The 17,860-nt window shown below is 38.0% G+C and overlaps 1 protein-coding gene across 4 annotated transcripts in view; it reads right to left on the reverse strand.

The window, feature by feature from the left end:
• Nucleotides 1-1,546: 1,546 nt before the first annotated feature.
• LOC123556675 (uncharacterized) overlaps nucleotides 1,547-17,860 on the reverse strand; it is a 49,356-nt gene continuing 33,042 nt past the window's right edge. For 2 of the 4 annotated variants that reach the window (XM_053542938.1, XM_053542937.1), the window contains exons 2-3: nucleotides 6,168-6,377; nucleotides 1,547-4,254 (exon numbers count right to left, since the gene is read on the reverse strand). In XM_053542938.1, the coding sequence (XP_053398913.1) occupies nucleotides 3,482-4,254; nucleotides 6,168-6,345 (951 nt within the window). In that variant the 5' untranslated portion in view covers nucleotides 6,346-6,377 and the 3' untranslated portion in view covers nucleotides 1,547-3,481. Of the gene's footprint in view, nucleotides 4,312-6,167; nucleotides 6,378-17,860 lie in introns of all 4 variants that reach the window. The other 2 variants (XM_053542939.1, XM_053542942.1) reach the window with 2 other exon arrangements.

Consider the following 17,860-nt stretch of genomic DNA (forward strand, 5'->3'; position numbering starts at 1 on the left):
TATCTAAGATCTAGGCCTTCTGGTTTATTTTTAGAAAAATTTTGAAGATTTTTATATGTAAAATTAAGTGACCCCTGGGGCGGGGTCAATTTTGACCCCAAGGTCATGATTTGAACAATTTTAGTAGAGGGCCATTAGGCAATGCTACATGTCAAATATCTAAGCTCCAGGGCTTATGCTTTTTGAGAAGAAGATTTTTTAAGATTTTCCTATGTGAAATCAAGTAACCCCTGGGGCGGGGTCAATTTTGACCCCGGGGTCATGATTTGAACAAACTTGGTAGAGGCAATGCTTCACACCACATATCTAAGCTCTAGGGCTTCTGATTTTTGAGAAGAAGATTTTTTAAGATTTTCCTATGTAAAATCAAGTGACCCCTGGGGCGGGGTCAATTTTGACCATGGGGGTCATGATTTAAACAATTTTGTAGTGGTCCACTAGGCAATGCTACATGTCAAATATCTAAGCTCTAGGCCTTCTGGTTTATTTTTAGAAATGTTTTGAAAATTTTCATATGTAAAATCAAGTGACCCCTGGGGCGGGGTCAATTTTGACCCGGAGGTCATGATTTGAACAACTTTAGTAGAGGTCCACTAGGCAATGCTACAGGTCAAATATCTAACCTCTAGGTCTTCTGGTTTTTGAGAAGAAGATTTTTTAAGATTTTCCTATGTAAAATCAAGTGACCCCTGAGGCGGGGTCAATTTTGACTCCGGGGTCATGATTTGAAAAAATTTGGTAGAGGTCCACTAGGCAATGCTTCACACCAAATATCTAAGCTCTAGGGCTTCTGGTTTTTGTGAAGAAGATTTTTAAAGTTTTTCCTTTCCGTTGCCATGGCAACCAGTTCTCCATGGAATTCAATTCTTTGAACAATTTTGAAAGGGGGCCACCCAAGGATCATTCCAGTGAAGATTGGTGTAATTCTGCCCAGTGGTTTTCAAGGAGATTTTTTTTACAAATTGTTGACGCACGACGGACAACGCATGACGGACATCAAGCGATCACAATAGCTCACCTTGTCACTTCGTGACAGGTGAAGAGTCCAATAGCTCTACTATTCTTTGAAGAGTCGAGCTAAAAAATGGAGATAATAAAAAGAAGAAAATTGAATTAAGGGAGATAATTAGAGCTAGGGACTTATCATTAAGTGTAATTTTTGCCTCTATCATTTTGTGCAGTAAGGTAGAATTATGATTCTTTGACACTGCACTTTTTCTCAATGGCCTCTATCATTGTTGTGAAGTTATGTGCCATGAATACTTTTCAAGTTATACTCCGAAAATAAGTGTGTCGGAAGAGCAGACAGATGGATGGACGAAAGGAAGGAAGAAAGGAAGGACAAAGCGGCAACTATATGCTAGCCCTTCGAGAGGCATAAAAATAACCTTTCAAGTTAAAGCGGGCCACAACTCTTATAAAATCCAAGACAGAGAGTTATGGTTCTTGACCTACTTACTAATCTAGTGATAATAGACAAAAGTGTACAAAGTTTCATAGCTATACTAAGCTTTTAAAGTATTCACAAACAATGGAACAACAAACATTTTAACCATGAAATTTTAATTTAAAGGCCACAATTTAAACAAAATACAAATAAATTCAAACAAAATGCAAATAAGAGCTGTGGTTTCTGATCTGCATAATAACCTAATGATGATAAACAAGTTTCCAAAGTTTCAAGTAAATTGGACCTTAACAAAAATTCTTACCAAAAATTATCAATTTTCCATGATAAAAAGGACCATAACTCTACTAAAATGCAAGCAAGAGTTATGATTCTTAAAACAAGAGGGTCATGATGACCCTGGATCGCTCACCTGAGTAATATGAGCTACATGTTTTAAATGTCAAACTGATGATAAAATATTAAGAAAGTCAGTAGGTCACATTCATGGTCAATGAAATTCAGTTTTATGATTTGTGTGCAAAACTGTGTATGTCATCAAAATTTCAAGGCTGTATCTTAAAAAAAAACAACAAGAAAGTAGGTCAGTAGGTCAAGGTCACAGTCAAGTGACATCATATTACTTGGGGTCATAAGGTAATTATAATTAAACAGTCTTGGAAAAAGGATCAGATGATGTTTTAAGTATTTTTCCTATATAACTCACAAAATATCTAAGTGACCCCAGGGCAGGACCTCTTTTAACCCCAGGGGCATAATTTGAATAATTTTGGTAGAGAACTACTAGACAATGCATCATACCAAATATCAAAAGCCTTGGTCGTATGGTTTGAGACAAGAAGATTTTTAAAGCTTTTTTCCTATATAAGTCTATATAAAACTTGGGACCCCCGGGCAGGGCCTCTTTTCACCCAAGTTGTACAATTTGAACAATTTTGGTTGAGGACCATAAGACAATGCTACAAATCAAATATCAAAGGTCTAACAGTTGTGGTTTCAGACAAGAAGATTTTTAAACTGTTTTTCCTATGTAAGTCTATGTAAAACTTGGGATCCCTGGGGCAGGGCCATATTTGACCCTAGGGGGATAATTTGAACAATCTTGGTAGAGGACCACTAGATGAAGCTACATACCAAATGTCAAAGCTCTAGGCCACGTGGTTTTGGACAAGAAGTTTTTTAAAGATTTTCCTTTCGGTTGCCATGGCAACCAGAGTTCTGCATGGAATTCAATTCTTTGAATAATTTTGAAAGGGGGCCACCCAAGGATCGTTCCTGTGAAATTTGGTGTAATTCTGCCCGGTTGTTTTCAAGAAGATTTTTTTAGAAAATGTTGACGGACACACGACACACATTGAGCGGTCACAAAAGCTCACCATGAGCCTTTGGCTCAGGTGAGCTAAAAACATCTTCATCAAACATGATGTACGAGTCTATAAAGTTTCATCGATAAAGCTCTTATAGAATTTAAGAAAGGTCGACTTAAACAAAAACTTAACCAAAGAAAAAAACCTAATCAAATTTTATTAAGACAAAAAGGGCCATAAAGCAAGTGAGAGTTACATGTATGTAATATTGACCAACTTCTGCAAAAACTTTCGATAGAACAGTTTATTCTGTAGAACATTTTCAGTTCTAGTGCAAGTTTGCCTGCTGTTTCTTTTTTTTATGAACAAATTGTTCTTCTCTTCTTGACTATTTGACAGACAATCAACCAGTCAGCGTAAGGGTTACATTTGGTGTTAATATAATGGAAATATGTCAAGGGGTTCAAAGATATGGACAGGACACTATGTTATGGTATCCCCAAGTGTGACCTAGACCCAGCGCCATTTGAACATTGGTTCTGCACATTGCTTGGTTAGTTTAACATTTGGTGTTAATATAATGGAAATATGTCAAGGGGTTCAAAAGATATTGACAGGACATTAAATATCACCCCATGACTTTGATCCCAAAGTGTTACCTTGACCATGACTCAGCGCTGTAGGGACATGGGATCTGCACATCACCTTGGTGAGTTTAACATGGAAATATGTCAAGCAGTTCAAGAGATTGACCGGACATGATTTGTTACAGTATCCCTAAGTGTGACCTTGACACAGCACCGTCTCCACATGGCTTTGGTGAGGTGTAAGAACCTGATAAAACTTTCCAGGATTCAAGTCTGGCATCAGTATCTACATAAACCCGGTAGACATCATTACTTTCAGGTCTCTCTTCAACACCTTCCCTGACATTTTGTTCATAACATTCTTTGACCCCATACTTAAGTATTTCACTCCTAAAACCACATGGCTTGAGAAATTTTTCAATTATTTTTACTGATTTGTCAAGACAGAATTTGTCAAAGTTCAAGGCAAGCCATATTGTAAATACAACTCTTCTGTTTAGTTCTTTATTAAACAATACTGGTTGACACTCAACCTGAGTGACTAATGAGTCATTGGGTAAATTATACATTACTAACCTGACTCCTTTTGGACTAACAAGAAAAGATGGAATAAAGAAATTCTTTAAATTCTGATTAACCTTGGCTACAAGAAATGCATTGACAATTGTCTGTGACAATATCTGAGGAACAGGGTCTTGGTCTTGTTCACTTTTACGTGTAACTTTCCAATTTAGGTCTTTCTTTACTTCTACTAATCCAGTTCTGCTGCATTCTGTTTCCTTTTCTCCAGCTATGCTAGATTCTGTTTCTTTTTCTTCAGAATCCATCCTCTGTCTTTTTGCTGCAGGCTCACCGCTGCTGCCAGAACTCCCCTGTCTCACTGCTACAGCCTGCTGAACTTTGCCATGTTTAATAATTATGTCTGCTTTTCCATGCCACATTCCCGGAACACCTGCAAGCCATCAAATCTAGACAGTAAGACTTTTAGAGATTGCCTCAACCATCCTTCCTGTAAGGACACGGATCACAATCACTTTCATGTGATTTTCATGTAATATTTAAGTATTTTGACTTTATTTCAAATGCAAGCAATTCAGTCCAGTGTTCTCATCTACAACCTTTTCAGGATATCTTTTGACAATATTTGCATATCCATGTAGACAAAGAGCAACTTAAAGTTTATCTGATAGAACAACTTTCCATCCAAGGCTCCAATAAGACCTTTTGATCAATCATTCAATGTTGTCTGTCTTTGTTACATGTACCTACAATTTGCGCAAGTTTGGTGCGAGAGCCCAGGGTTGAAAGATGATGTGTAGACAAAAACAGCATTTTTATTATAGGTGGGTGCTTAATACATAGAGCTCATCAAGGTGCAACTATATATGAGGTTTGAAGACCCAAGGTGGTATCATTTTCATTTTATGGCCAGTGTAACGTTTTCCTATTAGAGGTCTAATAGGGATGAACTCCCAAAATTGAGATGTAAAGTTTGAAAATTGCGAGACCTTCACATTTAAGTGCAACTGACAACAAAAATTAGTCTAATTCAATATTATATCAAGTGATTATAGTTTATACATGCATGCTTCATAATGTCAAATGTAACAACCACACAGACTTGCACCAGTCAAAATGTCAAATGTAACGTCCATGTTTCCATGTTAAGTTATTAAACCCACGCTTACATTGTGTTCTTTATCTTGACACCAACACAATGCCAAACAAAGCAGTTAAATTACTTGTAGAATATCATTATGGGTTATGGCCCATTTACATTTGGTACCATCACAGAAACATAAAATGGAACAAAAAAATAGTAATGTAAAATATGTTGTTACAGGCAAACTATAGGTGCTACAATTAATACCATTTTGTGGAAACAAAAAACACTTTGTTCTTCCATAGATTTAATGCTTGTTTAACAAAAACAGTAAGCACATCTACCTTTAACCACTAAGAAAAAAATGTCAAAGTAACGCCCATCACATTTACCAGGTCAAACATTTTAATTTTTTTCAAAACCAATGCACAAACTATCTTCTTACAGCATTTTTCTATTAGTTGAATAATCATTTCATTGTAAAACCACAAAAATCCAGCTGAAATATGCCTTCCGATTTTTGTAAAGTGACGCCCGTTGTTTTTTCCATTTATCTGATAAGGAGCCATATGAAGTTTGTCACAGGACCCTAGGTGAAATACTTTTCAGCTTTTAGCCATGGTAATGTTTATCTATTACGGGTTATGGTTACCTTGACCTTTGACCTAACATGGTAGGTAGAATTCATAGCGTTGCATCTTCAGTACACTATATTAGGTTTGAAGATCCATTGTGATGATGGTGGGCTAACAAGTTTTGTCAAGTCTTGAAATACATAACACCTCAATATTGCTGCAACTACCAATCGTGCCCTGAATGATCTAAAAAGTCGGATCTATGACCACACCACAATGGAGCCATTAGAACAGTGTAAATGAACAAATATTTTGTTGGTTATATGTTGACCCACATGCAAATCTGACCTAGAATTTCTAGAGATGTACAGATTGGCCAAATTTTAAGAAGATCTGATGAAAACTGTGGCCTATAGAGCGCACACAATTGTTGTCCTATGACTTGACCTAGTGACCTACATGTACTTTCTCACCCCAGATGAACCAGATTTGAACTTGACCTAGAATTCATGAAGACATCCATGCAGACCAATTTTTTATAAAGATCCAATGAAAATTGTGACCTCTACAGAGAACACAAGTTTTTTTCCTTCATTGTCTTTTGTGACATGACATGACGTGACGGACAGGCTGATTACTAAATGCCCACCAAACATTTGTTGGGAGGGTATAAAAATTTGAGCTTACCAAAAGAAGTGGTTCCTGATTTAACTGCCTCATTTTTTCCTGGACAAAATGGACATTTTGATGCATCAATTCCAACATATTCGTCAACCAGCATTTCTGCACGAGGGAGCAACGGCTCAAACAGATGGTGGGCAAAAACAAGAAGAATTTGTTTCTCAGAAATCTTGTCTTCTTCCATTATCTTTGAAATGCAGGGCACATGTTTTTTCTCTGAAATGATAAAAAGTATCATTATTTCATTCATTGTATCATGCATTTTTCCATTGGTCAACAGTTGATCACACGACCAACAATATTCTGATATACTGACTTGTGTATCTTGTGTTGTTAGCCTTTGATCTTGTGATCTCAACTGCATAGCTGTTCCAGTCACCGTTATTTATGTGCACTTTGGATGATTTCATCCCTAACTGTCGTATTATTTCTCATTCCACTAAAATTGTTTTTGTCTCATGTTTTTGTAATTGTACAAACTGAGAATTGATTAATATACTTGAAACTTGACAAGTCTATTTTCTGATAAAACAAATATTGACTTCTAAATTCAGAGAATGTCCAAATACATAGACTTCCTGTACGTGATATATCATACGATGGGTCAATAGTATACAACTAGTCGACTTCTGATGATGAGAATATCAAAATCTATGGACCTTGTGGCATTTTTATACAAGCATCTGCAGAGCTCATCCAGGTACATCTACATAATTATGACAGTAGGGAGGTAACTTCCCATTCGGGAAGTCAGGCAGTAAGTTTTCCTCTACTTCCTGAACAGGAAGGTTGTTATTATATTTAGTAACAACCTTCCCATTCGGGAAGTAAATCACCAATTTTTGACCTACTTCACTTAAAAGACTCGGTGCATAAGAATATTCATCTGATCTTAAAAATGAACATACCATAAACTAGAGAAATATATCTAACTTACTACTGTTCAGAATTGTTTTAAATTCACTTGTTTTTGTTTTTTTATTTGATACTGAAATTGCAAAAAATCGGCACTTGCTGAATTGGAAACCAAAAATTCCTGATCAGGAAGTGCATTAATCAATTACAGCTTTAACTATCGTACAGATATTCTTAATGTGTGTCATATTCTGAATGGAAGTCCACATGCATTCTGAATTAAAATAAAACATGTGATCCTTCGGTGTTTTGGAACAATAATCTTCTAGTTTTAAACTAATATAGGGTAAAAGAATGTGAACACCACCTTCTGTCCGCAACATTTGGTGTCCGATCTACAACAGTTACTGTTATTATCAATGAAGAGATTTTGCAACAACTTGGCATAAATATATTATTGTATATATCTGTACAGGAGTTAAAGGCATAATTGCTGAAAGTGTTTCCCAATTGGGAAGTTAGATTTCCAATTCGGGAAGCTCCGATTTTTTGCATTTTTGACAGAAAATGACCATAATCAATATTTAATTAAAAAATTACTGGTGAATTAAAAAAAAATTCTGAACGGTTGAAAGTTAGATGTATTCCTTTGGTTTAAAATGGCATGTTCAATTTTAAGATCTGATGAATATCCTTATGCACCGGGTCATTTGAATGAAATAGGTAAAAAACTGGCGATTTAACTTCCCGAATGGGAAGGTTGTTACTAAATATATAGTAACAACCTTCCTATTTGAGAAGTAGGGAAAAACCTATTGTTGACTTCCCAAACAGGAAGTTTCCCTCTACTGTATGAAGTTTGAAGATCACAGGTGGAAGTGCTTTCATTTTATGGCCAAGGTTACAAAGACCTTGACCTCTGACAAAGTGACGTCAACTATGTGGGAGGAGAGAACTTGCCAAGATGCATCTACATATGAAGTTTGAAGAGCCTAGGTGAAAGCACGTTTAGTCATTGTCATGTTAATTCTTTTGTTTTGGAGTTCAATGCCGCCTAGACATTTGACCTTGTGACCTCAAAATATGTGGATTTGTAGAACTTATCCAGGTGCATCCACATAATTACAGGGGACAAGCGAGGGGGCGACTTGGGCAAAGAAGTCGCTCTCCGAGCCCAAACCTCGCCGTATTCAATGATCAAAGCGAAAAAAACTTCGCCCTGATTTTTTTCAAATAAACAAACAAGAGGACCATGATGGTCCTGAATCGCTCACCCAGTTTTGAACTTGACCTAGGTATTATCAAGATAAAAATTCTGACCAATTTTCATGAAAATCCATTGAAAAATATGGTCTCTAGAGAGGTCACAAGGTTTTTCTATTATTTGACCTATTGACCTAGTTTTCGAAGGTACGTGATCCTGTTTTGAACTTTGCCTAGATATCATCAAGGTGAACATTCTCACTAATTTTCATGAAGATCTCGTGAAAAATATGGCCTCTAGAGAGGTCACAAGGTTTTACTATTTTTATACCTACTGGCCTAGTTTTTGATCGCACGTGAACCAGTTTCGAAACTGACCTAGATATCATCAAGGTGAACATTCAGATCAATTTTCATGAAGATCCATTGAAAAATATGGCCTCTAGAAAGGTCAAAAGATTTTAATAATTTTAGACCTACTGACATAGTTTTTGACTGCAGATGACCCAGTTTCAAACTTGACCTAGATATCATCAAGATGAACATTCAGACCAACTTTCATACAGATCCCATGAAAAGTATGGCCTCTAGAGAGGTCACAAGGTTTTTTATTATTTGCCCTACTGACCTAGTTTTCTAAGGCACGTGACCCAGTTTCAAACTTGACTTAGATATCATCAAGGTGAACATTCTGACCAATTTTTATGGAAATCCATTCAGAAGTATGGCCTCTAGAGAGGTCACAAAGTTTTTCTATTTTTAGACCTACTGACTTAGTTTTTGACCACACATGACCCTGTTCCGAACTTGACCTAGATATCATCAAGATGAACATTCAGACCAACTTTCATACAGATCCCATGAAAAATATGGCCTTCAGAGAGGTCACAAGGTTTTTCTATTATTCGACCTACTGACCTAGTTTTGGACGACACGTGACCTACTTTCAAACTTGACCTAGATATCATCAAGATGAACATTCAGACCAACTTTCATACAGATCCCATGAAAAATATGGCCTCTAGAGAGGTCACAAGGTTCTTCTATTATTTGACCTACTGACCTAGTTTTTAATGGCATGTGACCCACTTTCAAACTTGACCTTGATATCATCAAAGTGAACATTATGACCAATTTTCATGAAGATCTCATGAAATATTTGGCCTCTAGAGAGGTCACAAGGTTTTTCTATTTTTAGACCTACTGACCTAGTTTTTGATCGCATGTGACCCAGTTTCAAAACTGACCTAGATATCATCAAGATGAACATTCAGACCAACTTTCATACAGATCCCATGAAAAATATGGCCTTTAGAGAGGTCACAAAGTTTTTCTATTATTTGACCTACTGACCTAGATTTTGACGGCATGTGACCCAGTTTCGAATCTGATCTAGATATCATCACGGTGAACGTTCTGACCAATTTTCATGAAGATCTTGTGAAATATATGGCCTCTAGAGAGGTCACAAGGTTTTTCTATTTTTAGACCTACTGACCTAGTTTTTGATGGTACATGACCCAGTTTCGAACTTGACCTAGATATCATCAAGGTGAACATTCTGACCAATTTTCATGAAGACCTTGTGAAATATATGGCCTCTAGAGAGGTCACAAGGTTTTTCTATTTTTAGACCTTCTGACGTAGTTTTTGACCGCACGTGACCCAGTTTTGAACTTGACCTAGATATCATCAAGGTGAACATTCAGATTAACTTTCATACAGATCCCATGAAAAATATGGCCTTTAGAGAGGTCACAAGGTTTTTCCATTATTTGACCTACTGACCAAGATTTTGAGGGCACGTGACCCAGTTTCGAACTTGACCTAGATATCATCAAGGTGAACGTTCTGACCAATTTTCATGAAGATCTTGTGAAATATATGGCCTCTAGAGAGGTCACAAGGTTTTTCTATTTTTAGACCTACTGACCTAGTTTTTGATGGCACGTGACCCAGTTTCGAACTTGACCTAGATATCATCAAGGTGAACGTTCTGACCAATTTTCATGAAGATCTTGTGAAATATATGGCCTCTAGAGATGTCACAAGGTTTTTCTATTTTTAGACCTACTGACCTAGTTTTTGATGGCACGTGACCCAGTTTTGAACTTGACCTAGATATCATCAAGGTGAACGTTCTGAACAATTTTCATGAAGATCTTGTGAAATATATGGCCTCTAGAGAGGTCATAAGGTTTTTCTATTTTTAGACCTACTGACCTACTTTTTGACAGCACGTGACCCAGTTTCGAACTTGACCTTGATATCATCAAGATAAACATTCTGACCAACTTTCATAAAGATCCCATGAAAAATGTGACCTCTAGAGTGGTCACAAGCAAAAGTTTACGGACGGACGCACGAATGGACGACGGACACCGCGCGATCACAAAAGCTCACCTTGTCACTTTGTGACAGGTGAGCTAAAAAGCGAATACACAAGGTCGTGTCAACTACTTTCTGAAGCATAACTACCTGTCAATATGATTTTACCTTGTATATCGATGGTGCCTGCATGTCTATCGTAATTTGAAACGGTGTGAAAACATATATTTCGGATAATCTACAGTGACTTTTGATTGAAGCCGACGTATTCCATTTTCTGTATCTCGGACATTATCGGTAAGCGGTAATAACAAAATATTCCGATTATCAAAACAGTATGGTCGCATTTTCATGTTTACTTAAAATTCTCGGAAAACAATAAATTGCTATTTATGCATTAACGGAATGGAATAAAATAGACAGGTGTGTGAGAATAGTTCACAAATACATTTTTACAAACATCTTTTGTATCAATAGTACACATATAGCTGACACAGTGTATGATCGCTCATAACATGGATAGTTTCCAAAAAGTTTTATCCAAAATTCATTCGGGACATCGGCGCCTGTACTGGCCGAGTAATTTTGTATTGAAAATATGCCCACTTTGACCATGCATGTGACTTGTTTATTGAAATATGCATTTACTGACAATGAAACAGTATCAGTTACACAAATGATCAATGTCACGTGGTGGGAGTGGGTATGGAACAACAGATATCTGTTCGACAATTACAGAGTGCAGACACTGGTTACAAAGACTGAATTTCTATGGGTTCAGTAACATTTAATTAGCATATTATCTAATATAATATAATCTCTTTTCAATAAGTTAAACTAAACAGCGACGCACCACTTCTCCCTAGTGTCTCCCCACTTCTCCCTATTTTTGGCCCAGGGAGAAGTCACTTCTCCCTAAAATTTGGTTCTTGCCTGTCCCCTGAATTATGAGAATAGAAGATTCTAGGTGGAAGCACTTTCATTTTATGGCCAATGTTAATGTTCGTGACAGACAGATAGATGGAAAGACACAGAGACAAACAGACAGGACAAAATCATTATGCCCCCAATCAACAAGAGCACCGCCAAGGGGGGCAATATACGCCCGAAGATTTTAATCAGAGGATGGGAGCAAAGTTTTGACTGTTGAAATCCAAACGACAGGAACATGAAAGGGAAGATATCCCGCCCCCCCACCAAAGAAAAAGACAATGTTGCTTAGTGAGCACTGGTTATAATCTAATATCAAACAAAGTCATATAACTTCGAAGTGTTCTCAAGTTATCATTTGGAAGCCGTTTCACTGTTCATGGTCACTGTGACCTTTAACTTTGACCCACTGACCCCAATATCAACAGGGCTCATCTACTTACCATGACCAATAAGCCTACCAAATTTGATGACCGAGGGGTTCTCGAGTAACTGAGGGGAAATCGAAGTGTGACCTTTAACCCCTATTTATGACCTTGACCTTGAAGTGAGCTATCTGGAACATGAGTTCTGCACGTTGTCTCAATGTGGTGAACATTTGTGTCAAGTTTCTTTAAAATCCTTTAAGGGGTATAAGAGTTACAGAGCGGAAGGGAAATTGCTAAATATGACCTATGACCCCTAAGTATGACCTTGACCTTAAAGCAAGCCATCCGAAACATGGGTTCTGCACGTCAACTCGATGTGGTGAACATTTGTGTCAACTTTCTTTAAAATCCTTCAAGGGGTAAAGAGTTACAGAACGGAAGGGAAATTGCTAACAGACAGACGGACGTTCTTACGAGACCTACATTATGGGGTTACTCCTGTGATCTTCTTTTGATCTTTTAAACCCCACAAAACCCCTAACCCTAACCCCATAATGCAACAAGAGGGCCATGATGGCCCTATATCGCTCACCTGAATACGACTGTCCCTAATGGCAAGGGCAATGATAATACTAGAAATGCACCACATTGACTATGTACTCTTTTAATCCATGTGACCATAAACATATTGTTCAACTGAAATTGCTGTGTCCACTAACACAGGTGCAACTGTAATCAAGATGACGATTAACAAATCTGGATTCAACAGTTATCGAGGTAAGCAATACCATGGTCTTAACTGTAAAAGAGATGACCTCTAACAAAAGGAAACACTTACATAGTCTGAACTGTTATAGAGGGGACCACTAACACAGGTTTAACTGTTATCAAGGGGACCATTTACACAGGTTCAACTGTTGTAGAGGGGACTCTAACACAGGTTCAACTGTTGCTTAGGGGGCTCTAACACAGGTTCAACAGTTATTAAGGGGAATATTATCACAGGTTCAACTGTTGAAGAGGGGACTCTAACACGGGTTCAACTGTTGTTGCGGGGACCACTAACACAGGTTCAACTGTTGTTGAGGGGACCATTAACACAGGTTCAACTGTTATTGAGGGGACCACTAACACAGGTTTAACTGTTATTAAGGGGACTCTTACACAGGTTCAACTGCTGTTGAGGGGACCACTAACACAGGTTCAATTGCTGTTGAGGGGACCACTAACACATGTTCAACTGTTATTAAGGGGACTCTAACACAGGTTTAACTGCTGTTGAAGGGACCACTAACACAGGTTCAACTGTTATTAAGTGGACTCTAACACAGGTTCAACTACTGTTGAGGGGACCACTAACACATGTTCAACTGTTATTGAGGGGACCACTAACACAGGTTCAACTGTTATTAAGGGGACTAACACAGGTTCAAATGTTGTTGAGGGGACCACTAACACAGGTTCAACTGTTATTAAGGGGACTCTAACACAGGTTCAACTGTTGTTGAGGGGACTCTGACACAGGTTCAGCTGTTATTAAGGGGACTCTAACACAGGTTCAACTGCTGTTGAGGGGACTACTTACACAGGTTCAACTGTTATTAAGGGGACTCTAACACAGGTTCAACTGTTGTTGAGGGAACTCTAACACAGGTTCAACTGTTGTTGAGGGGACTACTTACACAGGTTCAACTGTTATTAAGGGGACTCTAACACAGGTTCAACTGCTGTTGAGGGGACTACTTACACAGGTTCAACTGTTATTAAGGGGACTCTAACACAGGTTCAACTGTTGTTGAGGGGACTCTAACACAGGTTCAACTGTTATTAAGGGGACTCTAACACAGGTTCAACTGTTGTTGAGGGGACTCTAACACAGGTTCAACTGTTATTAAGGGGACTCTAACACAGGTTCAACTACTGTTGAGGGGACCACTAACACATGTTCAACTGTTATTGAGGGGACCACTAACACAGGTTCAACTGTTATTAAGGGGACTAACACAGGTTCAAATGTTGTTGAGGGGACCACTAACACAGGTTCAACTGTTATTAAGGGGACTCTAACACAGGTTCAACTGTTGTTGAGGGGACTCTAACACAGGTTCAACTGTTATTAAGGGGACCACTAACACAGGTTCAACTGTTGTTGAGGGGACTCTAACACAGGTTCAACTGTTATTAAGGGGACTCTAACACAGGTTCAACTGTTGTTAAGGGGACTCTAACACAGGTTCAACTGTTGTTGAGGGGACTCTAACACAGGTTCAACTGCTGTTGAGGGGACCACTTACACAGGTTCAACTGTAAACTTAGTGATCACTTAAAAAGGTTCATGTTATCATAGTGTTTACTAACTGCAGAAAATGAGTGCTTTTTTTCAGATTTAATATATTTCATCATCTTCCAAAAAATTCCTTGGACAGAAAGGTCACTGAGAGGACAAGTTTTTCCAAGAAGGGTCATTTCAAAAGTACAGCTAAGGTTATAACTGTCAAAAGAATAATTTTGATTTGCTAGCTAATAAAACAATCATTTGAAATTTTCATGAATTTTATGTTTTCAATATGACAAAAAATTATATAGTGAGAAATTTATCATAAACAGTTTGACCAGCCCTTCTTCATTGCATGCTTAACTCTCAACAATTTGAACCACAGGTCACAATAAAACAACTCTCTTGATAAAACATGAAATTTTGTCCTGTAAATAAAATACCAAATTTGAACTTCCTGCGTGAACAGTTATAAAGTTCCAGCCAAAATAAAATATTTCTATTTTTAGTAGCATTAACCCCTTATAAGCAGTCGCACAGTGCGACCAAAAAATCAGCTGGGCGCCTAAAAATCACAAGTTAGGGGCCTAGGAGGCGACCAGGGTGAAAAAATTTTTTTTTTTCCATAATTCGGTGTTTTTTGGCCTCTTTTCGTTTTTTCACAGTTCTCTTGGGAACTGAAAGGAATATAATGAGTTGCTCTGTCTGGACTATATGTTTATGTCTACTGGGAAATGGATTGCAATAGTATGAATCATTCAAAAACGTAGTCGACTCGATTTAACAAGAGGACCATGATGGTCCTGAATCGCTCACCTGCCCCCACATGAACTGAGTATGACGTCGTTTTTTCTATTACTTGAGCTCATGTGACCTACTTCTGAACTTGACCTAGATATCATCAAGATAAAAAATTTTGACCAATTTTCATGAAGATCCATTGAAAAATATGGCCTCTAGAGAGGTCACAAGGTTTTTTTAATTATTTGACATAATAACCTAGTTTTTGAAGGCATGTGACCCAGTTTTGTACTTTACCTACATATCATCAAGGTGAACATTCTCACCAATTTTCATGAAGATCTCATGAAAAATATGGCCTCCAGAGAGGTCAAAAGGTTTTTCTATTTTTAGACATACTGACCTAGTTTTGATCGCATTAACCCAGTTTCGAACCTGACCTAGATATCATAAAGGTGAACATTCTCACTAATTTTTATGAAGATCCATTGAAAAATATGGCCTCTAGAGAGGTCAAAAGGTCTTTCTATGTTGAGACCTAGTGACCTAGTTTTTGACCGCAGTTGACCCAGTTTCAAGCTTGACCTAGATATCATCAAGATGAACATTCAGACCAACTTTCATACAGATCCCATGAAAACTATGGCCTCTTAAGTGGTCACAAGGTTTTTTCTATTATTTGACCTACTGACCTAATTTTTGAACGCATGTGATCCAGTTTCGAACTTGACCTAGATATCATCAAGATGAACATTCTGACCAATTTTCATGCAGATCCCATGAAAAATATGACCACCAGCTAGTCACAAGGATTTTCTATTATTTGACCTACTGACCTAGTTTTTGACCGCACGTGACCCAGTTTCAAACTTGACCTACATATCATAAAGATGAACATTCTGACCAATTTTCATACAGATCCCATGAAAAATAAGACCTTAAGAGAGGTCACAAGGTTTTTCTATTATTTGACCTGATGACCTAGTTTTCGACCGCACGTGACCCAGTTTCAAACTTGACCTAGAAATCACCAAGATGAACATTCTGACCAATTTTCATGCAGACCCCATTAAAAATATGGCCTCTACAGAGGTCACAAGGTTTTTCTATCATTTGACCTACTGACCTAGTTTTGGATCGGACGTGACCCAGTTTTGAATCTGACCTAAATATCATCAAGATGAACACTCTGACCAATTTTCATACAGATCCCATGAAAAATATGACCTATAGAGAGGTCACAAGGATTTTCTATTGTTTGACCCACTGACCTAGTTTTTGACCGCAGCTGACCCGGTTTCAAACTTGACCTACATATCATCAAGATGAACATTCTGATCAATTTTCATACAGTTCCAATGAAAAATACCGCCTCTACAGAGGTCACAAGGTTTTTCTATTATTTGATCTACTGACCTAGTTTTGGACCGGGCGTGACCCAGTTTCGAACTTGACCTAGATATCATCAAGATGAACATTCTGACCAATTTTCATGCAGATCCCATGAAAAATATGACCACCAGAGAGGTCATAAGGATTTTCTATTATTTGACCTACTGACCTAGTTTTTGAAGGCACGTGACCTAGTTTCGAACTTGACCTAGATATCATCAAGATGAACATTCTGACCAATTTTCATGAAGATCCATTGAAAAATATGGCCTCTAGAGAGGGGGGTCACAAGGTTTTCCTATTTTTAGACCTACTGCCCTAGTTTTGGACCACACATGACCCAGTTTCGAACTTGACCTAGAAATCATCAAGATGAACATTCTGACCAATATTCATAAAGATCGCATGAAAAGTGTGACCTCTAGAGTGGTCACAAGCAGAAGTTTACGCACGCATGCACGCACGGACTGACGGACGGACGACGGACGCTGCGTGATCACAAAAGCTCACCTTGTCACTATGTGACAGGTGAGCTAAAAATGGAGGTCTGTCAAGAGAAAGTCCGTTATACCGGTCTATACCAGACACGTTTAAACTGCGACGCCATGTGACCCAATGTGTGGCGCAGTGCTTCCTCCCAATGTGGCGCAATATTTGAAAGCGTGGTTCGCAAAAGTGGCCATCGGTTTTCACTGTTGCATGTGCTTCATTATTATCGGAACCACAAACTTAATTTACACATCTCGTGTAGAGATGCCGATGAACTGCTAGCTTTTTGGAACGAACTTTTAGGATCGATGAATGTCCGTCGTCCGTCTGTCCTAAAAGCTCACCATGAGCCTTCGGCTCAGGTGAGCTAAAAATAACCTTATAATGATGGAATGAACGTAATCAACCTCATAATGTCAACCTGTACTCAAACCCTAACCCCCTAATGTCGCTTGACCACGTACGGACCGACAGAAGGACGGACACCAAGTGATAACATAATACGTCCCTTTGGACGTATAAAAAACTTGTGCGATGCTTCCCTGAATTTGTTTAGTATTGACACAACGTATCCACAACTTGCTGAAATAATTGAAAGTCCAGTTGCAATAATAAACAGCTACAGTACAGGCAGCGTGTTCGCTTGAAAATTGATCCCCGCGATGTGTGTTGTCACTTATCACCGCGACAAGCCTGTCCGATCAGGCCTAAAAAAAAAATTGTTTGTTTCCAGTGACATGGCCAAAAAAAATAGGGTAGGTAGGTAGGTAATATTTTTTTTTTTTTTTTAACCGAACACCATCGTAGTTTCAAACAGGGTGACTATAAACCTTATAAACATGCATCCTATTGTTATGTTTGATTTATACCTGAATGTACAATGACTTTGATGATGTTTTAGCAATATAAAATGCCATTTGATTATGTATTTTAATATTACAAAATAAATACTTTATTTACATGTTTGCGTTTTGTTGTTTTTTGGGGTTTTTTTCATTTCCAGGTTAGCCTGTCTGATTAGCTCAGTAGGCAGAGCAGTCCATCTACAGACTGAGTGGTCATAAGATCGTTGTGTCCTATAACATTCATTCTCCGCCGCTAATTCATGTGGAGAAGTT

Source organism: Mercenaria mercenaria, chromosome 5 (assembly GCF_021730395.1).
Source record: "Mercenaria mercenaria strain notata chromosome 5, MADL_Memer_1, whole genome shotgun sequence".
NCBI classification, from domain to species: domain Eukaryota; kingdom Metazoa; phylum Mollusca; class Bivalvia; order Venerida; family Veneridae; genus Mercenaria; species Mercenaria mercenaria.